This window comes from Phycodurus eques, chromosome 11 (genome assembly GCF_024500275.1).
Source record: "Phycodurus eques isolate BA_2022a chromosome 11, UOR_Pequ_1.1, whole genome shotgun sequence".
Classification (NCBI taxonomy): domain Eukaryota; kingdom Metazoa; phylum Chordata; class Actinopteri; order Syngnathiformes; family Syngnathidae; genus Phycodurus; species Phycodurus eques.
Window position 1 is genome coordinate 16,545,610 of NC_084535.1, and position 27,020 is coordinate 16,572,629.

Genomic DNA, 27,020 nt, shown 5'->3' on the forward strand with positions numbered 1-27,020 from the left:
TTATTTAAAATAAATCATCATTTATTATAAAATATGATACAGATTGATAATACTCAGCAAAAATCCCTGCAATGAATAATTTGGAACACGATGTAATTGAAAACTTAATGAACTATATTTTTATTTTTTTTATAATAAAAAGAAAATTTTTGGAGTACATGCCATGTTTTCATTGGATAGCAAGAATGTATACACCGCAGACCACTCACTATTCACGGCTCTTAGTGAACGGCTGGACCGCAAATAGCGAAAATCCGCGAATAATTAACACTCATCAGAATTGCACTGGAAAAAAAAACTTTTTTTTTTTTTTTTTTTTTACACCCCAAAATGTTAAATAAACAGGGATAAACCAAATTTCAGGGTTGGTTCCCCTCAACAACAAAAAAAAAAGAAAACAAAACGGGGGTGGGAGGAATATCCGTGGGTGCTGAACTGCAAGTATACTGTATGTTTATACTGATATTTGTAGTCCTGGCAATAGCTGTGTAAATGATTAGAGAACATTTGTTGTAAAGTTGTGGTCTAGTCGTTAACACGTCTGCCTCACAGTTCTGAGGTTTGGGGATCAAATCTTTGTCTTCCTGTTGACTTGAGTTTGCATGTTCTCCCCAAACTTTTATGAGTTTCCTTCCACATTCCAGAAACATACATTTATTGAAGACTAAATTACCCTTAAGTGTAAATGTCCAATTCAGGCTGCAGCCCCCTCTCACCCAAAGTCAGATGGGATACGCTCCAGCTCACCAGTGACCCTTTTGAAGTCCAGCGCTATTGAAAATGGATGGCCTAACAATGTAAACAAGATGTTTATTTTATTCCAACTAGCGAGAAAATTAAAAGTGCAATTTGAGAGGGCGAAACATTTTACTCAAATAATTTGAGAATGGAACAAGCGGACAACTAATAATGAGGTTTTTTTTTTTTGTTAACAAAAACTATTTTATTTCCAATGAGTCCAAAGGTGCATAGGAAATTAAGTAAAACAATATGATTCACAATGTGGATGAGTTTATACACACATGGGTGTTCTCCTTGCAGTGAACACTACACCTGTCAGTTCAGTTTTAATACAAAATAACACGTATAGTTGGTTTTCCAGTGAACCAAAGCTGATCACCTATTAGCTATTGAGCACTGTTCGCATCTTATCAAAAGTTGTGCATGTCAGGTACATTCAAAGTTAAAGAACTAGTGTTGTCAAAGTATCCCTCTGAAACCCATTCAGAGATTTCAAGACATTAGAGGTATACAAATGTAGAGGTATGAAACAGTCTTCTTACAATCATCAGAGAACGCCACTTTAACATGTCAAACAATTGTTTTGTTAGTACCAAAATAATAGACACATTCTGACTACAGGTCATGGTCACTGTTGGTGTTGTGATCGGACCCTAATGGATCAGAGCAGCTGCTTTAATAGAGTTGTTATTGTGAATGCTGTGAAACGGGACTGAAACGTTAACTTTATCAACAGCTACAAAAACGGCCGACTCATACTGGAGTCCCGATGACAGCGATGGGAAACCTTTTTTCTCATTGGGGGCCTCCTAAGGGCCATACAAAAAAAAAAAAGATGCAACATTTGAACAAATAACTACCACAGATTTTGAGCATATGTTGATTAAATGCTGTGGGGCCTAAAAATGACAAGTTTGATGCAGAGTAAGGCCTTAATTGGGTCCGTACTTTCAGTTCAGATCAGCAAATGTTACTTGGTTCAGCTTAAATTATTTTAGACGAATGCATTTTACCCACAGTTGTGGGTGTTGACTTCTTTTGTGATGGTTCATGTTTTATCATAGATATTACACAATTTAATTAAAACAATTTACAAATCAGCTTCGGAAGGCTGTAACATGGCTGCCAACATCTTATAATACGCCTACCAGGACCTACATGATCAAGTGCCTATATATACACAACAGTTAACAAGGACAAGACGGAGACTAACTAGTCCATACCCAGTTACCACCAAAAATTAATGCAAATGTCAGTAGCTGTGCGTAAATATGTAAACCTATGGGCAAAAAAAAGATAGAAAGAAGACAAATGTCAATTGAGTATCATAACAGACTGACCCCACCGACTTTCTGTCCATCCTATTCAACTCAAAGTCCTCTTGTAGCAGGGTCAAGTAGCAGCAGTCCAACAGCAATCCCAATGGGCTGCATCGCTTCTATCAGTATAGTGTGCTAAGATACCGATCATCTTCCACAGTGGGAAGGCAATGTACATATTCTAATCAATGCCCAAAGAGGTTATGTGCTAAAAGAAAATAGTGCTCTTTTCTTCGAGGCCTCTATGGGACTGGATGAGCATTGTGGAAACATCTGCACCTCTCTTGATAGCCGCATTACATATGAAGCATCGCGTGGGGACATTTTGGGGTACTAGCAGACAATCATGAGGAAATCTTGAAGGCATGTCATCGACGGTGCCTTTGTGAAAAGCGGAGCTTATTGGAGTTATCAGTCTTCTTGTTTCGAATGCAAGATCGGGCCATATTTGTCATGTCTCCTTTTGTGTCTTTTCACTGAGTCCGTGCGCTGTGGTGGTGGCTCCGAAGGACTTTACTGCTCATGCATTACTTTTGCAAGTAGTCCCGCTGTAAGTATGTAAGAATCCGCGTAATCATTAGTAGACAACACGTGTCCATTAGTTTTACGTCCCTCGATCAGGTTGAGAAGCTTTGGTGACCTTGTTGAACCACATCCAGTTAAGTTCATTTATTCAGCGCATTCTTCTCAAAGTTGAATCTTTCTGTTGTCTCAGTGTCGCACTTCATTTTCAATGAGGCTATCTTCTCCAGACTGGAAGTCCTCATTCAGGCCATTTTCCACATTGATTATTTCCTCGTCCTGCGATGACCCCTGACCGTCATCCTCGCCACTGCCCGATCCGGCCTCCTCTGAATTTGGATCTTGCAAAACCTCTGCGATGTACATCTGCTGTTGAAGAAGACAAACATTAGAAATAAAATCTCTTTGTGAAGAGTAACTTTGCAAGCCAGCACCATCGACAAAAATAGACATTTGGCAAGAAACTTGATGCTGATGCGCTTGTTGCATGATCGGAATCTTTTGACGTGATAGAGGTGTATTTTGTGCTTTAGTTCTAGCATTTAAGTATTTACATTGTAACTGGAAAACAATAAACCCTTAGTTGTTTTAAATGAGTCACTAATGGCGTGGTGGTACATTCGCCTCACTTCGGTGCACGCAGCGTGGGTTCAGTTACCACTCAGTGACGGTGTGAATGAGTCTAAATGGTTGTCCATGTCTACATGTGCCCTGTGACTGACTGGCAACCAATCCAGGGTGTAGTCTGCCTTTCGCCCAAAGTCAGCTGGTTTAAAATGACTGAAAAAATAAAAGCAGTTTCATTCTCGACCATCAAAAAAACATTTTTAACCAAAAATTGAACAAGGTCAAATTGAGTGTAACATTACTAGTTAAATTAGTTTTCTTATTTATTGAATGGAGTATCTTACAGCAAAAAATGACAAGACTTATTTTTATCATTTCGGCTTGTCCTGTTGAAGGATATTAAAAACAATAGTCGTCATTTTCATTTTTTGTATTGACAAAAGGTTACATATCCAAAATGCCCTTCATATTCAGTGTTCTTAAAGGTATTTTGAATAAGAATGGTCTACATTATGCAGTTACCAGGACAACTGAAAATAAGATTGGAGTATACTATATGCTGTGTACTCATGGGTAATCATTGCAGTGTCACAAAGCTTTATCAGCGAACCTCTTTCAAGATGATATCACAAAGAATTGGGCTACTGAGGACTCAATGAGACTTCAGCACACGAAGTAGAGGAATGAAAGATGCTGAAAACTCAAAATAATGTCCATGATGAATCAAAGGTAAATGTTCTTTCATTTATATAATTGTATTTATGCCCATTTTTCCATTCGTCATATGTTTCGATCTTTGAATGTGAGCTACAGAAAACAAATAGCTAATTAGCGCCCATAGCAAGCCGAACAACGGCATTGTTGTTTTTGGTTTGGGTTTACAAAGAGGCAGTTGTAGGTCTCACTGGATTGCTGCTTGATCTTGGAACTGGTGTGCATTTGTACTTACAGTGGGTACGGAAAGTAATCAGACACCCTTATATTTTTCACTCGTTATATTGCACCCATTTAAGTTATTTTTTTTCCTCATTAACATATTCACTGCCAGTGACAGCTTTAGAAGTCAAATATCCATGTTAACTGGGAAGGCTGGCAGTGAATGAGTTTTAATGTACACACAGCACCTCATATTGACAGAAAAAAACAGAATCATTGAGAATTTTTTACAGATTTATGAAAAAAGAAAAACTGAAATATCACACAGCAATAAGTACTCAGACCCTTTGCTGTGACACTCATATTTAACTCAGGTGCTGTCCATTTCTTCTGATCATGCTTGAGATGGTTCTACACCTTAATTGGTTCTACACCTTAATTGGAGTCCAGCTGTGTTTGATTATACTGATTGGACTTGATTAGGAAAGCCACACACATCTATATAAGACCTTACAGCTCACAGTGCATGTCAGAGCAAATGACCATGAGGTCAAAGGAACTGCCTGAAGAGCTCAGAGACAGAATTGTGGCAAGGTACAGATGTGGCCAAGGTTACAAAAAAATGTATGCTGCACTTAAGATTACTAAAAGCACAGTGGCATCCATAATCCTTAAATGGAAGAGGTTTGGCACAACCCTTCCTAGAGCTGGCCGTCCAGCCAAACTAAGCAATCGGGGGTGAAAAGCCTTGGTGAGAGAGGTAAAGAAGAACCCAAAGATCACTGTGGTTGAGCTCCAGAGATGCAAGAAAGCTCTAGTTCAACCATCACTGCAGCCTTCTACCAGTCAGGGCTTATGGCAGAGTGGCCCGACGGAAGCCTCTCCTCAGTACAAGACACATGAAAGCCCGCATGGAGTTGGCTTAAAAAAAACAAAAAAAAACAAAAAAAACAAAAAAAACACCTGAAGGACTCCAAGATGGTGAGAAATAAGATTCTCTGGTCTGATGAGACCAAGATAGAACTTAATGGCCTTAATTCTAAGCAATATGTGTGGAGAAAACCAGGCACTGCTCATCACCTGTCCAATACAGTCCCAACAGTAAAGCATGATGGTGGCAGCATCATGCTGTGGGGGTGTTTTTCAGCTGCAGGGACAGGACGACTGGTTGCAATCAAAGGAAAGATGAATGCGCCAAAGTACAGGAATATCCTGGACGAAAACCTTCTCCAGAGTGCTCAGGACCTCAGACTGGGCCGAAGGTTCACCATCCAACAGGACAATGACCCTAAGCACACAGCTAAAATAACAAAGGAGTTGCTTCAGAACAATTCCGTGACTGTTCTTGAATGGCCCAGCCAGAGCCCTGACTTAATTGAGCATCTCTGGAGAGACCTGAAAATGGCTGCCCACCAATGTTCAACATCCAGCCTGACAGAACTGGACAGGATCTACAAGGAGGAATGGCAGAGGATCCCCAAATCCAGGTGTGAAAAACTTGTTGCATCATTCCCAAAAAGACTCATGGCTGTATTAGCTCAAAAGGGTGCTTCTACTAAATCTGAGCAAAGAGTCTGAATACTTATGGCTGTGTGATATTTCAGTTTTTTTTTTTTCATAAATCTGCAAAAATTTCAACAAGTCAGTTTTTTTTTCTGTCAATATGGGGCGCTGTGTGTACATTAATGAGGAAAAAAAAAAAAAGAAACATTATTTTAGCAAATGGCTGCAATATAAGAAAGTGAAAACTTTAAGGGGGTCTGAATACTTTCCGTACCCACTGTAGTTCTCATGGTGGTTGGTAATTGCACAAGGTGTCTGATGGGACCAAATTGCAAAGAAAGTAAAGCACCCATCTGAAAACATCTGAATATAGCTACAATGAGTGACAAGTAATTTTCAAAATGTATAACAATGACATTGGCAAATATTTTTCATTACCATCTCTAACACAACGTTCTAAATTACATTAATTTTAACAAAATGAAAGAAGAATTTGACCATGGAATGACCTTTCACCCCAACGTAACGCATATTTGGACTGTGGGAGGAATTCCTATCATAATGTTAATAGAAAGTGACGACAGAAAAGAGACACGTAATACCTGTCTGACTACTTACTGCCGCTTTGTTGGAGTCAGTAGTGCACTCTGTAGGTCCCTTCTCAGTCACATCCAATACTTGAGTATCAATCTGGGACACAAAAAATTCATTTGACTCAAGTAAAAAAATAAAAAAGAAATTTATATAAAAATACCTGAAAGTTGACAGGCTTTGTTACCTTGTAGTTGTGCGCACTCAAATATTTAAAATGTCCAAAGCAGACGTGCGAGAGGCAGACAGTGATTGTGATGATCAAAACTATGAACGTGAACATGGAGATTGCAGCTGAAAATCCTGGGAAAGGAAATTTGGGCCATTTGTTAATCAGGTGCTTTAAATTGCCATCGCCCCCAAAAAATTGGGGGGTGGGGGGGGAGAAAAAGGTCATTTGTGGCCTCTAGATGGAGTGCTTTCCTACCAGAGCGCATCGTGGAGAAGAAAAGAAGCCAAAATAGACAAAGAATTGGAGCAGCCACCACTTGGTTAACAGCTCCAGAATGGATCTTCTTGTCCAGTTTGGAAGGCAGATAAGCATAGTACATGTTGTACCTGTCTGCTAAGTGTTTGAGAAGCATGTACATCAGCCCTGCATAGAGAAGTGGAGCATGAAGTCAGTAAATCCTATTAGGCAAGCTGATAAGCGAGGATATGAAGAACAGAACAACAGCACACCAGTGCAAATAAAGGCAGAACTCACCAAAGGGGACAATGATTGGGCAGGTGATGCTGTAGGTCATAACCACCGTGAAGACACACATCATCCAAGCATAAGCTGCGCCAAACTGGAACTCGTAAGCTTGATGCTACAGAATGACAGGATAAATAATACATATTTATTTGCACAAGTCACTTAAACTTAACCTTGAAAACAGCAAACTAATAAAACTTTGTGAATACCCTATTAACATTTTTACTGTTGGTAAAGTATTAAAGCAGTGAGGGATTTACTATTCCAGAGCAGCCAAATGTTACGGAACGTCCGTATTTTTTTCTGTTGACTTGTTACGGCCGTAACACTCATTGTTTCAGATACTGGTGAGGAAAAAATATAATAATAAAATTTCAGCGTCTGACAGCTGGGAAATCTTATGATAGCGAGCCGTAGTGTGTTTACGATTATGTAATTGTTGCAGTCATCGTGGCGGCTTGCTGTCAGAGAATTTCCCAGCGTGCCTAGCGCCATTGTATAGTTGTTAAAATGCTGTTTTAAGTCAGTTCGTCCCCTAATCCCATACATAGTTGTAATAATGTGAATGGTAATCAATCTTATGTGTGTTTATTCCCCCTCTGCAGCTTTTGTTGTGTCTTAACTATTTCTTTATTATCTTGCAACAGGAGTGAACGCGTTATCTGGTTACGTGACCGCTCTAGCTTTCAGTAGTTGTGCAAGCTGGCTAATGTGCCAAGGGTCACGTGGGGGATGAAAAATACCTCCATAAAGCTGTATTTTAATAATACTGCAGTCTCAAAACTATCCTCTAGAGTGCATCACAGCCTCAATACTTACACTCAATAAAGGAGTAGATGAATTAAATGTGTTAAATTTTAAATGCGAACCTAAATATGATGTAAACTACCATCCATCGATCATGCTCTACACCGCTTATCCTTTTCAGGGTTGTGGGGCGTTGGATCCTATCCCAGCTTACTTTGGGTGAAAGGCGGACTACACCCTGAACTGGTCGCCAGCCAATCGCAAGGGCATGATGTAAACATAAAATCAACTGATGGCTTTTCTAAAAACACATCTACTCATATACCTCATTTCACTGTGAAGGAATTTTATAACTTTACCGGATCACTACTTAAATTAAACATACAGGAAAAACTTAAAATGTGCAAAGCCTATGGTGAAAACTGAAGTGCACCAATGGAAAAAAAAGATAGAACTTCAAATCTGTTTAGACTGCACAGACTGGAGTGTCTTTGAAACGTCAACTGGCAGCCTGGATGAATATGCGGAAACTGTTACATCCTATATCGGTTTCTGCGAAGAGGTACGTTTACCAACAAAGTCATTTCGCACATTCAATAACAAGCCATGGTTCACTGTTAAACTTAAGTAACTTCGCCAGGCTAAAGAGGACGCCTATCGAAGTGGGGATAGAGCCCTGTATAATTGCGCTAGAAACCAGCTGAATAAAGAAATTAACATCGCAAAGACAAATTATGCAGTAAAGATAGAAAAACAGTTTACCGCTAACGACTCTAAATCAGTCTGGCGTGGATTAAAATCGCGAACCAACTACAAGCGACCCCCCCCCCCCATGCAGAGAACAATAAAGGACTAGCTGACGACTTGAACACCTTCTACTCTCTCGCTCTCGTACAGTGCAGACGCTTTTTTTGCTCGCTCTCCTTGCGTCGCTTCTGTTTACATTTTCTTTCTTGCTGATGAGCTCGTTTTTCTTCTAAAAAAAAAATTAGAAGCAGCCACTCCTGGATATTTTTAAACCTGTGGGAATGTACTTTCTTTTTGTAGATACAGGCAGTTGTTGCTATATTCCAATATTTTATGATACCCTCTCACCATTATGTGAATGTGGCCTGCTAATTAGCACAAACCTGCTATTAGCAACAAGGCCAGCAATAAAGATGTCTCCCTTTTCCACTAAGTACTATCACGGACTGCTACAGAGGATGTCAATGAAACTAATGAAACGAAAATCCACCGTCTTGAAGTGTATGTGGATTTAAAGGACAGTCGGGGAATGAAATCACTCTACCGATGTCTCAAAATGGTGATCAGAAGTGTGCTAACAAACAGCCACTTATCTCAACAAAGAGGACGGATGTGGACTGTGGAAACGGACCATCCAGCAGTTCTCCCTGAAATTTACTGGGACCAAAGCCCAAAGATTTGGGACAACATCTAAAAGGGAGGACACAACACCAGCAGATTACCGAGGAATCCGGGTGGCCTGTGTTGCAGGCTGCTTCAACCCCGAGTGAGCGGCTGCTACAGCGAAGGGGTTACAGCGACCAAAAAACTGTAGAGAAAACGGTTCAACCATCAACGAGCTGTCTTCACTCAATACCATCTGATTTTTTCAAAAGGTATTGCGAAGTCTGTACTAGCTGATTTGCAGCAAATAATCAATTGCTCACTTCAGTGACCCAAGGTTGTGTCCTCTCCACTGCTCTTCTCTCTCTACACGAACGACTGCACCTTAACGCACCCGGCTGTCAAACTCCTGAAGTTTGCAGACGTCACCACAGTCATCGGCCTCATCGAAGACTGTGACGAGTCTGCGCATCGACAGGAAGTGGAGCGCCTGGAGCTGTGGTGCAGCTGACACAAGTTGGAGTTGAACACGCTCAAGACTGTAGAGATGATTGTGGACTTCAGGAAGCATCCTTCAACACAGCTGCCCCTCACGCTGTCCAAATGCCCTGTGTCAACCGTCAAGACCTTCAAATTCCTGGGAATTACAGTCTCTCAGCACCTGAAGTGGGAGATCAACATCAACTCCATCCTCAAAAAGGCCCAGCAGAGGATGTACATTCTGCGGCTTCTCAGGAAGCACAGTCTTCCACAAAAGCCATTGAGGCAGTTCTACACAGCAGTCATTGAATCAGTCCTGTGTTTATCCATCACAATCTGGTTTGGTGCTGCTCGTTCAAATTCCGACTGCAACGGACAATCAGGACTGCTGAAAAAAATGTCTGTAACCCCCTACCCATCTTTGAGGACTTGCACGCCGCCAGAACTAAGACAAGCGCATGCAAAATCCTCTTGGACCCTCCACATCCTGGTCACCACCTCTTCCAGCTCCTTCCCTCGGGTAGGCGCTATCAAACAATGCAAACCAAAACTAGCAGACATTCCAACAGCTTCTTCCCTCTTTCCATTAACTTCTTAAACAGTTAATTAGTTAATTATGTAAACTAATTATGTCTTGAGATTGTTGTAAAATCTGTGTTGTACAAATTATACATTATTCATGCATTCACTGTAGAAGTCTCATCACTCTGCACTATTTGCATATCTGTCATGTGCTTGAGAAGCATCTGCACCATTTGAACAATTTACATTTTTCCAGATTATCGCACTGCTTGTCACTTTAAACTGCTTACATTTCTTGAAGGCTCTGCGCCATTTGCACAATGGTTACTTTGCCAGACTACTGCTCTATTGGTCATTTCAAACTGCTCTAAATTGTCAAAAAATAAAAGTATCTGCATTACCACATTACTGGTAACCTTTCATTGCTCAGTGACTCTCTGTACTGTGTTTTTATGTCTCAAAAGTATTTTCTTTCAAATGGCTGTCTATTGTCATACTAGGGCGGCTCCAACTACCGGAGACAAATTCCTTGTGTGTTTTTGACATAATTTGAGGAAAGAAATGCACATTATAGACGAGAAATTAAAGTAATCCATTCACAGATATTTTTGATGATCGAAATCTCATATACTGGTACTTTGATTCAGGCTGCAACTGTGTCCACCATTACAAGGTTGATGTAATAAAAACATTAAAATGACAAATATTGAAGCCATAATAAATTATGGCAGACGATTATGACTCACACGGAAAGGTTCTTGATAAATTGGGCTTTATTGGGCAGCTGTGGCTCAGTACGTAGAACAGGTCGTCCAGTGACTGAAGGGGAACTGGTTTGAATCCCGGCTACGACTGTCCGCATGTCGAAGTGTCCTTGAACAAGACACTGAGCCCTAATTTGCTCCCAGTGGGGCTGGCAACGCCCTGTATGGCAGCAGTCGCCCATTAGTGTATGAATGTGTGTGTGTGTGAGTGGGTGAATGTGGCGCTTTGGGCACTGTGATGGGGTAGATAAAGCGCTATATAAGTGCAGTCCATTTACCATTTTACCATAACATTTTCAAAATATGGAAATTCAGACAAATAGTTCCGGAAGTAAATGTTTACAGGTTGGCAGCTCTGCTATTCATAGTAATAGACATATAATAATACTGTATTACAGTTTTGACTTTTTATTATGACCAGACTTGCATAAACAAAGTGTTGTTGATAAGGCAGTCCCATACTAACCCTCTTGACGTTCCTGCGCTCGGCTGCAGATCGAGCGAGGCAAAGGCGGATCATGTACATAAGTAGACCAGGGATCCTGAGCAGGTCCATGGCATTTCCAATGAATGCAGATGCAATGACATAGTTCACAAAGAAGGCTCCATTGTCAGGAAGGAAGACACACCTGATGTGGACAACACAGACAGGACAGAGGTGTTATAGATTAGGTCTACTGTATTTTTAACTAATATAGACCCATTATCTATACTGCTTGCCCTCATGAGGGTCGGAGATAACGGGAGGCCATCTGATTCGAGGCAAGAGGTAGGAAGCACACCTTGGACAGTTTGCTACCCAGCCGCATGACACTTGGACAAAAAGCCATTCACACTCACGCCCATGGACAATTTAGAGTCTTCAATAAAGCCCACATGCGTGTTTTTTTGAATGTGGGAGGAAGCTGGAATACCTGGAGGAACATGCAAACCCCACAGAGACTTGGTTTCAAGCCCAGTACCTCCAAAATAAGAGGCAGACGTGCTAACCACTAGACTGTCATGGTGCCTAATAGAGAAATTCAGAAATATGAGTACACTGCATTGTTTGAGGTGGAAAAAAAACATAGGCGTTAGGTGATTACCATTTAATATACAATATCATCATTCATTCATGTATTTTTAAAGGATTTGGAACACATCCTAAAAATGCAAAGATGATTGTTAGAACTAATGTGATAAATTGGTAACAAATTTATTTCATTGAAAAGGTGCTGCAAAACTCTGGATTATATGTACGCATGCAACTTACTCAAATCTCACTTTAGCATCTGCCAAGAATCTTTTGTCAAAAAGCCACCGGAAGAAAACATCCAAACTAAAGACAGAAAAAACAAATGTTAAAATTTATGATAATAATAGTAAAAGTACATAGCTTAATAAATGTTATAAAATACAGTATTGTACTGCAGTACATACTTTTGTCACTGGTATAAAATAAAAAATACATATATACACCCCTCCTTGAGCCATCACCTTATCGTGGTGGAGGGGTTTGTGTGTCCCAATGATGCTAGGAGCTAAGTTGTCTGGGGCTTTATGCCCCTGGTAGGGTCACCCATGGCAAACAGGTCCTAGGTGAGGGACCTGACAAAGCACGGCTCAAAGACCCCTTATGATGACGACAGTCCTCGAAGGGGGTGCTGGAGAGCGCTCCCGCTGCAGATTCCATCGTTCTGCTGGGACTTTAATGCTCACGTGTTTAATGACAGTGAGACCTGGAAGGGCGTGATTGTGAGGAACAGCCCCCCCCCCCCCCCGATCAGAACCCGAGCGGTGTTCTGTTATTGAACTTCTGTGCTCATCACGGATTGTCCATAACGAACACCATGTTCAAGCATAAGGGTGTCCACACGTGCACTTGGCACCAGGACATGCTAGGTCGCAGTTCGATGATCGACTTTGTGGTCGTGTCATCGGACTTGCGGCCGCATGTCTTGGACACTCGGGTGAAGAGAGGGGCGGAGCTGTCAACTGATCACCACCTGGTGGTGTGTTGGCTCCAGCGGGCTCTTCTAACTCTGGGGTTGAGGTCACAGAGGTGGTTAAAGATTAGATCCGCCCGGAGTTCCTAAAGGCTCTGGATCTTGTGGGGCTGTCCAGGTTGACACGCCTCTGCAACATCGTGTGGACATCAGGCACAGTGCCTCTGGATTGGCAGACTGGGGTGGTGTTTTTAAGAAGGGGGACCACACTCATCAGCCTCCCTGGTAAGGTCTATTCAGAGGTGCTGGAGAGAAGGGTCCGTTGGGAAGTCGAATCTCAGATCCAGGAGGAGCTGTATGGTTTTCGTCCTGGCCGTGGAACAGTGGACCAGCTCTACACTCTTGGCAGGATCCTTGAGGGTGCATGGGAGTTCGCCCAACCAGTCTACATGTGTTTTGTGGACTTGGAGAAGACGCTCGACAGTGTCCCTCGGGGAGTCCTGTGGGGGGTGCTTTGGGAGTATGGGGTACCGTTCGGTCCCTGTACGACCGGAGTCAGTGTTTGGTCCGCATATCCGGCAGTAAGTCGGACTCGTTCCCGCTGAGGGTTGGACTCCGCCAAGGCTCCCCTTTGTCACCAATTCTGTTCATAACTTTTATGGACAGAATTTCTAGGCGCAGCCGAGGTGTAGAGGGGGTCCGGTTTGGTGGCCTCAGTATTGCATCTCTGCTTTTTGCAGATGATGTGGTTCTGTAAGGCTTCATCAAGCCGTGATCTCCAACTCCCACTGGAGCAGTTCGAAGCAGTGTGTGAAGCAGCTCGGATGAGAATCACCACCTCCAAATCTGAGACCATGGTCCTCAGTCGGAAAAGGGTGGCGTGCCCTCTCCGGGTCGGGGATGAGATCCTACCCCAAGTGGAGGAGTTCATGTATCTTGGAATGGGAGATCAACAGGCGGATTGGTGCAGTGTCTGCAGTGATGCGGCCTTTGTATCGGTCCGTTGTGGTAAAGAAGGAGCCAAACTGAAAGGCTACGCTCTCAATTTACCGGTCGATCTACGTTCCTACCCTCACACAGCTCGAGACCGAAAGAACAACATCCCGGATACAAGCAGCGGCTCTCCCTTAGAGATAGGGTGAGAAGCTCGGTCATCCGGGAGGATCTCAGAGTAGAGCCGCTGCTCCTCCACATCGAGAGGTGGCTCCAGATGAGGTGGCTGTGGCATCTGATTTGGATGCCACCCGGACGCCTCCCCGGAGAGGTGTTCCAGGCACGTCCCACCGGGAGAAGACCCCGGGGACGACCCAGGACAGGCTGGAGAGACTACGTCTTTTTGCTGGCCTGGGAACGCCTCTGGATCCCCCCGGAAGAGCTGGATGAAGTGCCTGGGGAGAGGGAAGTCTGGACGTCCCTGCTAAAGCTACTGCCCCCGCGACCCGACCTCGGATAAGCGGTAGAAAATGGATGGATGGAATATATACAGTACCTGCTTAGACCAAGGGAGGGCAGTAGGAGTACCATGAAGATTAGGAAAGTGTAGCATTTATGCATAGTAGTTCTGTTCTCTCCTGACCTGTAAGAACAAAAGGCCGCATGATCAATCTGGGAAAACCAAAACATACGCTACACTCACACTTCAATACATCCTGACATGACTGCTTGAAGTGAAAACCTTACCGCGTCCAATGGGCTTCAAAGAAGGCCGAGTAGTAGACAATGGTAGGAAGTAAGGCAGAGAAGGACCACAGGAGGAGGGTGGGGAAAAACTGAGTGATAATTGGATTCTTTGGACAAAACACACAGACATTGATATGATGAGACAGGAACACGACGGCTAAATTGACCGTCTGAACTGAAGTCAAAGATTAAATCTGTAAATACGTTTATTTCAGGATTATGAGTCCAGTTTTCAAATAAATTCTCTTCAAAATGTATGGACTACTCTCCAATACTACTGATATCTGAAGTTAATTCCAAATTTTTATACACAAGTATGGTGTCATCTCTCAGTGATTATTCTTTTCCATAAAAACACAAGATGATTAAAGATTTTAATGGCTATTTTCTGCAAATACTCAAGATGGCTTGGGCCAATACTTATAATTAGCGATTGCTTACAGACTCATCTGCGCCAGTTGTAATTCATGTAATTATAATTCTCGCCCCTTTTGTCAAATTTACATTCACATGGTTCACAGTCTCAGGATGGCTAAAGATGAACCATAACAAATGATATGAGAATGAAGGAACCTTTAATATTCCAAACAAATTGCCTCACGTTTAGGTACTCCACCGGTTTGGTAACATTGAACTTGTCCATGGTGGAGATAATGATGGCTGGAGTGGTGAGGAAGAAGAGGAGGAGGAAGAGGACACAGTTTATGATCAAGCAGCGCATCCACCACGAGAATCCTCCCAACGACAGATGCTCCCTGGAGGAATAAACGTTATCTCGCGGTTAGATTTTTAAAAAAGCTGACCAATTAGCTGATATTGCTGATACAGTGACTTGAATTCACACTCACCAGTAGACATTGTGCGGATCAGGGGCATAGCTCACAGTCCAGTTGTGTGTCTGGAGTTTTTCGCTGAATGCAGAGCTCTGCGGCTCTCGGCGACAGTGGCAGCCTTGACATTTGCAAGCATTGAAGTCCTTCAAGATTCTGCGATGAACCACAAAAAAAACCCATTAAATGTAATTTACATATTCTCTGTTATAGAAATACTAAGTGGACTTCTTACATAGCAGTTATGGATTCGTTTTGAAAGGTGACAAATGCCATTCCCAAAGGTTTCCTGTTGACCTTCTCTCTCTCCTTCCTGTAGCCATCTTTTAATTGAGCCTCTAGCTTGGTATAATAACTCACAGCCTCTTCCTGTGGGGGACATAAACATCCAAATATTGATGGGATTTGAAGCAAGCTTAAGATTGTATTTCTGAATATGAACATACAGTAGATATTCAAGTCCACACAGCCCTGTTCAAATGCCAGGGTTTTGTGACCTAAACCCTGCACAACTTGGAAAAAAAAATATTTTAGAGAGGGGAAGTTAAAACAAACAATGTCATTGCACAAGTGTGCATACCATCTTATAACTGGGGATGTGGCTCAGAATTAACAACTCAGATTCAAACTCATGTTAAATGGGAGTCAGCACACATGTGCCACGATTTAAAGTGCCTATGATTAACCTCAAAGTTCAGCTGTTGTAGAAGGCTTTTCCTGAAATTTTTGTAGTCATCTTACAGGACAAGCCATAGTCCACAGAGATTCGACAGCATCAGGGGGATCTCACTGTTTAAAGATATCAGTCAGGAGAAGGGTACAAAAGAATGTTGAAGGCAATAAATGCACCATGGAATACAGTGAATACAAGTTGTCATCAAGTAGAGAAAATATGGCACATACGTAACATTTCCAAGAACTGGACAACGCTCCAAAATTGATGAAAAGATAAGGAAACTGGTCAAAGAGGCTGACGAGGACAACAGCAAAATTAAAGGAGATGCAGTAATTTCTGGCAAGTACTAGCTATTTAATACAAGGGACAACAATCTCCTATCTTCTTCATATGTCTGGGCTATGGGGTAGTGTGGTAAGATGAAAGCCTTTTATTGCAAAGAAAAAAAAATACACTTGAAATCCCCTAAATGTGGGAAAATGTGGCGTCATGGTCCAATTAAACCTTGAAATCCCCCAAATGTGGGAAAATGTGGCGTCATGGTCCAATTAAACCAAGGGTGTCATTGTTGCAGGTGTGCGTTGACTCGAATTTAACCTGAGTTTGAAAGTGATTCATTCTGAACACAGGCACATGTCCGGTTATAAGAGGGTGCGGACTTGTGAAACCACATTATTTTTTCTTCCCCCTCGCAATTGAGTTGTACAGGTTATAGGTTGTAATAATGGTGGAAAACGAGTTTAAATGATTTATCATTATTGCATTTTTATACAACACACAAACCTGGCATTTGAACAGGAGTGTGTAGATTTTACATCAACTGAAGGTTATCACAAAAATGACCAAGATGGCAAAAATAATCGGCATCTATAAGTAAAAAATTTGATTGCAAGAAAGCTTAAGCAGTATATTTGAGATTAAAAGGAAAGAAATGTTCTTCTGACCTGCTCACAACCTTTGATGATGCAACAGCAAAGATGTCCACATGGCTTTGGGTTTATCATGGTGGTTATGTGCTCTTTGGCCTGTAGATCAAGGAAGAATTTCTTGCTGCGCTCTGCCTTCTTCCTGCATACAAAACAGTAATATTTTACACTGACGGCATCACTGATTGATATCTGGACACTTTCCAAATAATTGTAACCTCTGTGCAGAACTGGTACCTTTCAGAGTTAAGATACATCAGCCTTGCCACATTGTAACAGATGCGGGCTTCCAGCACAGCACAGTTTTCATACGCCTGCCTATTAAACAAAGGGACAGAGGGAATGGTAATACAAGAGCAGTTGGCTGGCTAATAAAAGTTGGTCAAGTGGGATCAGGGCCAAACACCCCTCCTCACTAGTAGCACATCCATCCATCTTCTGAGCCGCTTTTCCTCACTAGGGTCGCGGGCGTGCTGGAGCCTATCCCAGCTGTCATCGGGCAGGAGGCGGGGTACACCCTGAACTGGTTGCCAGCCAATCGCAGGGCACATAGAAAAACAACCATTCACACTCAGTCATGCCTACGGGCAATTTAGAGTCTCCAATTAATGCATGTTTTTGGGACGTGGGAGGAAACCGGAGTGCCCGGAGAAAACCCACGCAGGCACGGGGAGAACATGCAAACTCCACACATGCGGGCCGGGGATTGAACCCGGATCCTCAGAACTGTGAGGCTGACGCTCTAACCAGTCGTCCACCGCAAAGCACACATGACTTGCATAATTCTGCTCATCTGGCTTCTATTATGGACATTCATAAGCCTGACATTCTCTCATCCTGGGTAACACCTTTAAGAGGAAAAGGCATGGCTCAGATACTCTAATGCAGTTAAGAGTACAGAAGCATGCAGGAAATGATAAGCTATAGAAGAGATGTTATGAGATAGTCAATATGAAATCACAGGAAAAAAATATTCAAAGGGACTTACTCAAAATGTTGCTTTATTTCAGTTTCTTCTGCATATTTGGAGAGTCCATTGACAAATAATGTTCGTTTGACCTGGAGTGAATTGGGAAAAGGAGTTTTTAAAAAAAACATACAAAAAAAAAACCCCAAAAAACTATGCTTGTAGAGAGACACTTGTGAAACTAACCAGGTCATCCTCTGCGTAGTGCATCTTGGAGGTGTGTCTTCTCATGCTGCACACTGTCAGTAACAGGTAAAGGAATGCAAATATGGTGTGCAGCCACAAGAGCGCATTACTGGATAAGATAAACAGTGTTAAGCAACAGCCTGTAAATCAAATTGTTGTTAAAATTGTTGCCCAAGAAAAACTCACTCTGCATCTAGATTTGCTATCGTAGTTCTTCCAAAATTATAAGCATTGTTTTCTGTAGGAAAAATATAATAATTACTTTGAAAGACTCCTGTTGAAAAGTGGTTTAGAATACAGCAGATGAAATATTAACAACAACAACAGAAAAATATGGAGTAGGGAGATGACCCATGATACAAGTTGACTGAAAAATTTTAGTATTGATTTAGTAAGGTGTCTGCAGGTCATGTACCGGTACATTGTTCAAAGCATCATTACTAGATGTGATTTCAAGACTACATAATGTCGAGTCACACTAGTTTAACAGCATTACATGATCATTTTGTGATACTGAAAATTGTCTCATTCTTTAGTTTTAAAACACAGTCAACTCACCAAGTAGGTTTCCTGAAAAGTTTACAGGCAAGATGATGCCAACAGAGAGCACACCCACCACTACCAGCAGGCCGATAATGTGACGCTGGAAGGACAAATAATGTACTGCGTCCTCGCCACACTTCTCCCTAATCTCATCGTCCCTGCAGGAAAATCACATCATTGCAGTGAGCTGGTTTAATTTTACTTGAAAAAAAAAAAGCACTTCAAATAAAATGTTTATTTTTTAAATTTTTATTTTTTTAATGAAGAGCAGGCTGACTCACTTGATGCGGAAGATAGCAGTGAGCCAAGAGCAGAAGCCCTGTAAGAGTGTGCAGTAATGTGAATGAAACATGGCAGAACATAATTGCTCATTCTGTAACAGCAATGATATTCTTACTGTGTCTCTCTGATCTATGTCTACCGAGCTGGACACTGAGGTGAGGCGCTCATAGCGTTCAGATGGGTCTGTTGTCAAGTCCGCAGCCACACTGTGACGAAAACACAACCCACAGACATGTCTTGGTGTAACAAAAAATTATTTGTGTCCTAACACACCAGGATTGTCATTGGTAGTATAAGAAAGCTTATACACATACAAATACCACCCACACTGCATTTCCAGTAAATTGGCACATTGGCAGCGTAGCCGGGTTCACCTGTCCCTTTCAGACAGTACCTCCCAAAGTGGCTTATAACAGAATGTGTGCACTTGCACAGACAGATGGAATCCGGCTTTTAGACAATTAGATGCCGTCAGCGCAAAAGCAAAAATTTCTTTCAAAATAAAGGGTCATCGAAAGTCTCTCGAATTCACAACCTCTTTACGCCTCAAAGAGAACTTCCCCACCCCCCAGAAGAAACCCAGTGATAAACAAGAACCAGATCCTTTTGAGTTTGTCCTGCAGAGCCAATATGCTGTCTCTTACTACTATTTTTCAGGGGTCACCGACACAGTAGCCCATGGGCCTGTTTTCAAAATAGATGACCAGTGACGGGACATTGTGATTTCCTTGGAATGTTGTAGAAGTTAACATTAGAAAATTACACCACTTTCAGATATTTATACAAATATAATGTTGCATATGGATATTTGTTTTCTACCTTGTGAAATAATTTTTGATGATAATTATGTTTATGAGAAATCAAGAGCAACGTCTTCACGTAGATGATCATTAATCATGATTAAAATACTGTATAGGCATAGGTAATTTGGGGAAATTTGTTGTTTTTTTAAAAGTGTGTATCAAACTGGTAGCGCTTTATAGTATTTTTTAAGAAGCTCTGCGGTACTTTTTTGTTTACTATATGAACAGGAAATGGGCTCTGCTGGAACTCAAGTAGGTTTATTAGAAGAATGATGTAGTCACCATGCCCCTCATTCAAATGAGAAATTAGGGTTGTAGTGTAGAAATCAATGTGGAGTGTAGATGAAGACTCATTACTACCTCTGCCTAAAAGTGTTTTGTCTGTGTGCATCATGCTGTGCGGCCACACAGGAGGAGGCCATGCTTCAGAAAGAGGTTAATACAGAGATTAGTACACACAGATCTAATTAAAGACAAGGACACCCAGCAGCACAAGAATGACATTGGCAAGGAGATGAGGGAGAATCATTTAGGACCCTGGGACTGGGAAACACCTGGAGAAACACTAAATCACCAAGAATGGGGAAACATAGCTATAAGTGGTAGGTAGGTTAACAACAGAAAAAGGGGGAGAGAAGAAAAATGCAACGCCACAATATACAAACATACTATTCCCGATCATCCAGACGACTGTAACGCTGATCCATTCTCCTGGTGAAAAGACAGGCAAAAACATTTAGTTGTGTTGATCTGAAGCAACTCAGCTTTCTAATACGGGCTCAGAGCAACACTGGAGAAACCTTTCATACCACAAGCACACTAATTAGCATCTCAACACACAACCACTCTTGCAATGAACACATCTAAGCGCATCTGTTTCACCGTGGATATATAGTCTGCTTTCGATAAACAACATTTGACTTCGGCAGCTGCCACCCCCTCCCATCATCCCGCTACGCTACAACCCAATTATCAGGTTACACACAGCTGCAAAAATAGTGGAGGAGTAAAATCAAAATGTCGACAGCTGGGAAATGGGGGGGTATAAAGCAGCGTGTCATGAGGTCTAAACGTTTTGACAGAGGTTTGCTGTGTTCTCTCCCTAAAATTAACTTTTTTGCCATGCATATGCATTAGCTATCATTGGAGGTGCAATTTGAATTTTGAGAGTATAAATTTGACAGTATTAGGACTACACTAAAATGGAAAAAAATACAAATACAATTACAATGCAAATATTAATGTTAAAAGTACATGCTTGGACAGGAATGATTAAAAGTTTTTAAATATGATAGTTATAAATGTTTAATGTTGGCATGGCTTAAAGTAGTTTAGAGGTGCATAATCAATTTGATTGACTGTTGTTAATCTTAACTTTCTATAAACTTCAGGTCGAATCGTACCTTTTGGTTTTAGACTAAACGTATATTTAAAAAAAAAAAAAAAAAAAGATGACACCGACTTCCTGTCTGAGCCAAATCCTTGAGCACTTTGTTACGTACGATAGCTTAATTTTTTGCTGTCAAATGTGCATTCAATAGATTTCTAGTCTGACACAAAACTGACAAGACCTATGTTCCCTTTGGTGCAATGAACGTATGATCACTATTGTTAACACACAGCCTGTCTGTAGCCTAATCCATGACAATGACTCGATATAAAAACAGATCCCAAGTGGCTGCCTGCCACACTAAGCTCTCCAGAAAATGCTTCCCTGGACCAAGCAAACACCAAATGCATATTTCTCCAGCAACACCATGGCTTTGAATAAGTATGACGTCATTGACTGTCTTCCTTGTCATTGATTAGTTGACATTTCAAGATAGCCAGCAAATAGATCATTTAAAAGACAAACATTAAATGGTAATGTTAAGGAAAAGTAGTCCCATACTTTTTGATGTGCATTTCTAAAGTAGCAGCTATTACCGGGTACTTCAAAGTTATTTGAACTCCTTATAGCCATACTGTACCTGTCGGCGTCGGTGACCAGAGCGAGGCGTCCATAATCCCAAGCAACTTTTCGCAGGAAGGAGAACACAAACAGCAAGCCCTAAATGCGCACAAATATTTTCAAGAAATATTGGAAAAATAAATAAAATGGTGGTAATCATACAGAATGAAAATAAACAGTAGGTCATCACATTTACAGTCCCCTCCAGAGTTATTGAACAGCAAGTATTTGATACAGAAAGTATTCAGACCCCCTTAAAGTTTTCACTTTCTTATATTGCAGCCATTTGCTAAAATATATATATTTTTTTCCTCATTAATGTACAAACAGCACCCCATATTGACAGGAAATAAACTGAAATTTTTGCAGATTTATTAAAAAAGAAAAACTGAAATATCACACAGCCATAAGTATTGAGACCCTCTGCTCAGTATTTAGTAGAAGCACCCTTTTGAGCTAATACAGCCATGAGTCTTTTTGGGAATGATGCAATAGGCTTTTCACACTTGGATTTGGGGATCATCTGCCATTCCTCCTTGCAGATCCTCTCCAGTTCTGTTAGGTTGGATGGTGACCGTTGGGTGGGCAGCCATTTTCAGGTCTTTCCAGAGATGCTCAATTGGGTTTAAGTAAGGGCTCTGGCTGGGCCATTCAAAAACAGTCACGGAGATGTTCTGAACCCACTCCTTTGGTATTTTAGCTGTGTGCTTAGGGTCAGTCTTTTTTTAAGGTGAACCTTCGGCACAACCTAAGGTTCTGAGGACTGTGGAGAAGGTTTTCGTCCAGGATATCACTGTACTTGGCTGCATTAATCTTTCCTCTGATTGCAACCAGTCGTCCTGTCCCTGCAGCTGACAAAAAACATTCACAGCATGTTGCTGCCACCACCATGCTTCACTGTTGGGACTGTATTGGACAGGTGATGAGCAGTGCCTGGTTTTGTCCACACATGCCACTTATAATTAAGGACAACAATTTCTATCTTGGTCTCATCAGACCAGAGAATCTTATTTCTCACCATCTCGGAGTCCTTCGGGTGTTTTCTTTTTAGCAAATTCCATGCGGGCTTTCATGTGTCTGGCACTGAGGAGAGGCTTCCGTCGGGCCACTCTGCCATAAAGCCCCGACTGGTGGAGGGCTGCAGTGATGGTTGACTTTCTAGAACTTTCTCCCATCTCCCGACTGCATCTCTGGAGCTCAGCCACAGTGATATTTGGGTTCTTCTTTACCCCTCTCACAAAGGCTCTTCTCCCCCGATTGCTCAGTTTGGCCAGACGGACAGCTCTAGGAAGGGTTCTGATCGTCCCAAACATCTTCCATTTCAGGATTATGGAGGCCATTGTGCTCTTAGGAACCTTAAGTGCAGCAGAAGTGTTTTTGTAACCTTGGCCAGATCTGTGCCCTGCTACAATTCTGTCTCTGAGCTCTTCAGGCAGTTCCTTCGACCTCATGTTTCTCATTTGCTCTGACATGCCCTGCGAGATGTAAGGTCTGTAGCCAGGGGTGTGGCTTTCCTAATCTAGTCCAATCAGTATAATCAAACACAGCTGGACTCCAATGAAGGTGTAGAACCATCTCAAGGACGATCAGAAGAAATGGACAGCACCCGAGTTAAATATGAGTGTCACAGCAAAGGGTCTGAATACTTATGGCTGTGTGATATTTCAGTTTTTATTTTTGAATAAGTCAACAATTCAAAAAAAACATGCATGTTAGGCTTATTTCTCGAGTTAGAAGTCAGCTGAAATACCCATGTTTGTGCAGTCACAATGTAAATGACTACACCACATGACAAAGCTGTTGTTTTTCGGAGTCTATAACATTCACACGACTGTGTTTTTCCCAAAATGAGTCACTTTGTTTGGCCCACCAAGGGTTTGTCATGTGACTGGTCGCCTTGTGCCGTCTGATAGGTAAATTGGAGTCAAATGACACTCGTGATCACACTGGATTGGCGCAACGGCGTCCTATGCGGAAGTCGATGATGAAATCTAAAAATAGATCGCGCACGCACTAATGGTTAAAAAAAGTAGCGAGCTGCATGTCGATCATTGTAACAGAGGAAAAGTGTCCATTCTTCTTCACATAAATACTCAAGTAAAAGTAAAAAGTATGTTACATTCAAACTACTCTGACAAATAGAATTTATCCGAAATGTTACTTAAGTAAATGTAACGGAGTAAATGTTGCGCGTAACTACCCACCTCTGGAGGGGACTGTATGTGTCAGAACAACTCACCAAAAAGCACATAAAGTCAAGGGCGAGAACAGTTGGTACACCACCAAAAGGCAAGCCCTGCAGCACTGTGCTGCGAATTCTGGCTGAGTAGCAGTACTCTTTGGAGGTGGCATTGGGTGGCAGTGTTGTCGTGCAGCTCTGTGAGTCGGAACAAGCTTGCGCCCCCCAGATGGCCATCCCTAATACCAGCAATTGCATCGCTCACTGAAACATGCTGAGAATCTGTAAAGAAAGGCCAATGTGTTAATAAAATCTTGTATAAATCGCTGATGTACACAGAAAATAAATAACATAATAGCAGAAAATGCCAGCAAACAGAGAGACCTATTAGACCTAACAGGAGGAAGCATGAACAGATTAAAGGTTTCTGTCCTCTTTGAACAAAGTTGATGTTTCTCTCATTCGTCAGAATCGTCACATGCCTAACTGCTGACAACACATACGACAACCGAAAGGCACTCTTTTAGAATCGGCTTTCTCTTCCCATTTTTTTGCTGTTACAGCAGAACATTACTTTCTTGCTCTCTACAAAGTAAATTTGGTATTTCTGAGCTCGAATTCAAGCACTTTCAAGATCACTCATCAAGCTTCTCTTAGCTATTTCCTATTATAAGATGTACAAACTCAAATCGATCGATCTTATTTTGTTACTTATGTAATTATGTTTTATGCTCTTGTTTAACGGAACTAATATTTTGTAAGATTGATGAGAAATCTACACTAATACATCAAAAACATCATGCAATATTTTGTTCCACTAGTGTCAGTACTTTCATCAGTCTTGGGCTGCTACAAAAAAGGACAAACTCCGACTGCAACGGACAATCAAAACTGCTGAAAGGATTGTCGGTACCCCCCTACCCACCATTGAGGACTTGCACGCTGCCAGAACTAAGACAAGGGCGTGAAAAATCCTCTCGGACCGTCTGCACCCTGGTCACCAGCTCTTCCAGCTCCTTCCCTCAGGTAGGCGCTACCGATCAACGCAAACTAGAACTAGTAGACATTCCAACAGCTTCTTCCCGCTTGCGATCAACTTCTTAAACACCTAACCTATAATTCCATTACAACAAGCTGGACATTTTTTGACTTGAGTTCGTTGTCACATTTCTATGGGGCCAATTATATATTACTCGTGCACTCACTGTAGTTGTCTCGCCATGCTGCGCTATTTGCATATACTGGCCACTCATGCCAGAGTAGCATCTGCTCCATTTGCACACTGAGGAGTATCTGTAACATTTGCACAACCAACATTGTCCCAGATTATCGCACTACTCGTCACTTTAAACCGCATACACTCCTTGAAGTCTCAGCGCCCTTTGCACAATGGTCATTGCACCGGACTATTGCAATATTAGTCATTCGAACTGCTCTAAGTGCTAGAGGACTCTGCATCTTTTTGCACAATTGTTTTTGTCAATGTCTTTATGTCTCCAGACTGTTCTGTAAATTGACTGTCTGTTGTACTAGAGCCGCTCCAACTACCGGAGACAAATTCCTTGTGTGTTTTGGACATACTTGGCAAATAAAGATGATTCTGATTCACACTGCAGGGCATCATGCCCAATTCTGATTTTTCTGCAGGGCATCATGCCCAATTCAGATTTTTCTTTTTTTTGTGTGTAAAATCCGATCTTTTTATGTAGTCGTCTTGTTTTATGGTGGGTGGCATCTAATGTTTAAGGGGCATAACCACCATTTACTTTGCTCAGGTGCAGGTCAGAGTACATACAGCAGGGAGCAAAACAAATAACAAAACCAAAACTGAAATTGTATTCCCTCTCTCTTAGAAACTAAAACAAGGCTTATAAAAAATATATACATCTTCAAAATCTATTTTTCCATCTTTCTACAACCAATTCCAATGAAGTTGGGATGTTGTGTTTAACATAAATAAAAACAGAATACAATGATTTGCAAATCATGTTCGACCTATATTTAATTGAATAGACTACAAAGACAAGATATTTAATGTTCAAACTGATAAACTATTGTTTTTAGCAAATAATAATTAACTACTGCAGTGCCTTGAAAAGTATTGGACCCCTTCTCAAATTCTTACATTTTTGCATCGTTTCCCCACTTTAATAAGATGATCGAATAAATGTAAATAGACACATATAACCCAAGTGAACATAAAATAAAATGTTGATTTCATTGATTAAGGAAAAAAAACTTCAAAGTTACCTGGCCCGTAATGAAAAAGTAATTACCTGCCTTGTTAAATCATGAATTAATTGTGGCTAATCACAATTTTCACTAATAACACTCAAGCCTGCTTACCTCCAGACCTGTTCAATCAAGAAATCACTTAAAACAGAATATGTCCCAACAAAATCAAGTTGGACAAAAGATCTAATAAAGCTGCAACAAAATGACACGATCCAAAGAATTTCCAGAACAGTCGAGAAATAAAGTAATTCACAGCGATCGGTGTGGAAAGGGTTACAGGAGCCATTTCTTAAGCTTTAGGATTCCAGCGAACTTAAGGGAGTGCAATTATCCTCACACAGAGAAAACATGGAACAGTGGTGAACCCTACTAGGAGTGGCCATCTTAAAAAGATTAACCCAAGAGAACAGCAATGACTCATCCAGGAGGCCACAAAGGAACTCAGAATAACTTCGAACGAACTGCAGGCCTCACTTGCCTCAGTTAAGGTCAGTGTTCTTGACACAACAATAAAGAAGAGACTGGGCAAAATTGGGATCCATGGCAGCGTTCCAAGGCAAAAACCACTGCTGACCAAAAAGAACATAAAGGCTCGTATTACTTTTGCAAAAACCGTCTGAAAGATTCCACAGACTTTTTTAAAGAATATTATATGGACAGACAAGATGAAAGTTGAGCTTGTTGAAAGGTGGATGTCTCGTTACATGTGGTGTAAATGTAGAGCAGCATTTCAGAAAATGATCATACCAATGGTCAAACATGGTGGTGGTAGTTTGATTGTCTTGGGCTGGCTTGCTCTTAAGGACCTGGACAACATGCTGTGATTGATGACCATGAATTCTGCACTGTAACAGAAAATCCTGAAGGAGAATGTTCAGTTTGTGACCTCAAGCTGAAGCGCACTTGGATTCTACAGTAGGAGAACGATCCAAAACACAGCAGAAAGTCAACTTCTGAATGGCTTAAGAAAACAAAATGAAGGTTTTGGAGTGGCCTGGTCAAAGTTCAGACTTGAATCCAATTGAAATGCAGTGGCATGAGCTTAAAAAGGCAGTTTATGCTGAAAAAAACTCAGATTTTACTGAATTCAAATAATTCTGCAAGGAAGAGTGGGCCAAAATATCTCCACAGAGATGGGAAAGACTCATTGCCAGTTAT

The 27,020-nt window shown here is 41.5% G+C and overlaps 2 protein-coding genes across 6 annotated transcripts in view; one reads left to right on the top strand and one right to left on the bottom strand.

Moving 5' to 3' along the window:
• The window catches only part of tmem63ba (transmembrane protein 63Ba), a 30,521-nt gene continuing 3,501 nt past the window's right edge, over positions 1–27,020 (bottom strand). The window contains exons 2-24 of one of the 5 annotated variants that reach the window (XM_061689361.1): positions 23,688–23,909; positions 21,468–21,547; positions 20,167–20,208; positions 18,810–18,900; positions 18,694–18,731; positions 18,428–18,570; positions 18,056–18,107; positions 17,870–17,978; positions 17,705–17,775; positions 16,954–17,034; positions 16,735–16,858; positions 15,350–15,483; positions 15,133–15,270; positions 14,886–15,039; positions 14,285–14,391; positions 14,094–14,180; positions 11,932–11,997; positions 11,146–11,308; positions 6,826–6,931; positions 6,547–6,714; positions 6,307–6,422; positions 6,147–6,218; positions 1–2,948 (exon numbers count right to left, since the gene is read on the bottom strand). In XM_061689361.1, the coding sequence (XP_061545345.1) occupies positions 2,772–2,948; positions 6,147–6,218; positions 6,307–6,422; positions 6,547–6,714; positions 6,826–6,931; positions 11,146–11,308; positions 11,932–11,997; positions 14,094–14,180; positions 14,285–14,391; positions 14,886–15,039; positions 15,133–15,270; positions 15,350–15,483; positions 16,735–16,858; positions 16,954–17,034; positions 17,705–17,775; positions 17,870–17,978; positions 18,056–18,107; positions 18,428–18,570; positions 18,694–18,731; positions 18,810–18,900; positions 20,167–20,208; positions 21,468–21,547; positions 23,688–23,885 (2,517 nt within the window). In that variant the 5' untranslated portion in view covers positions 23,886–23,909 and the 3' untranslated portion in view covers positions 1–2,771. Of the gene's footprint in view, positions 2,952–6,130; positions 6,219–6,306; positions 6,423–6,546; positions 6,715–6,825; positions 6,932–11,145; positions 11,309–11,931; positions 11,998–14,093; positions 14,181–14,284; positions 14,392–14,885; positions 15,040–15,132; positions 15,271–15,349; positions 15,484–16,734; positions 16,859–16,953; positions 17,035–17,704; positions 17,776–17,869; positions 17,979–18,055; positions 18,108–18,427; positions 18,571–18,693; positions 18,732–18,809; positions 18,901–20,166; positions 20,209–21,467; positions 21,548–23,687; positions 23,910–27,020 lie in introns of all 5 variants that reach the window. The other 4 variants (XM_061689360.1, XM_061689364.1, XM_061689363.1 and 1 more) reach the window with 4 other exon arrangements.
• Positions 3,769–27,020, top strand: part of LOC133409417 (large ribosomal subunit protein uL14m-like) — a 28,655-nt gene continuing 5,403 nt past the window's right edge. The window contains exons 1-2 of the mRNA XM_061689370.1: positions 3,769–3,878; positions 24,449–24,653. The gene's annotated coding sequence lies outside the window, so the exon portion shown is untranslated. The remainder of the gene's footprint in view (positions 3,879–24,448; positions 24,654–27,020) is intronic.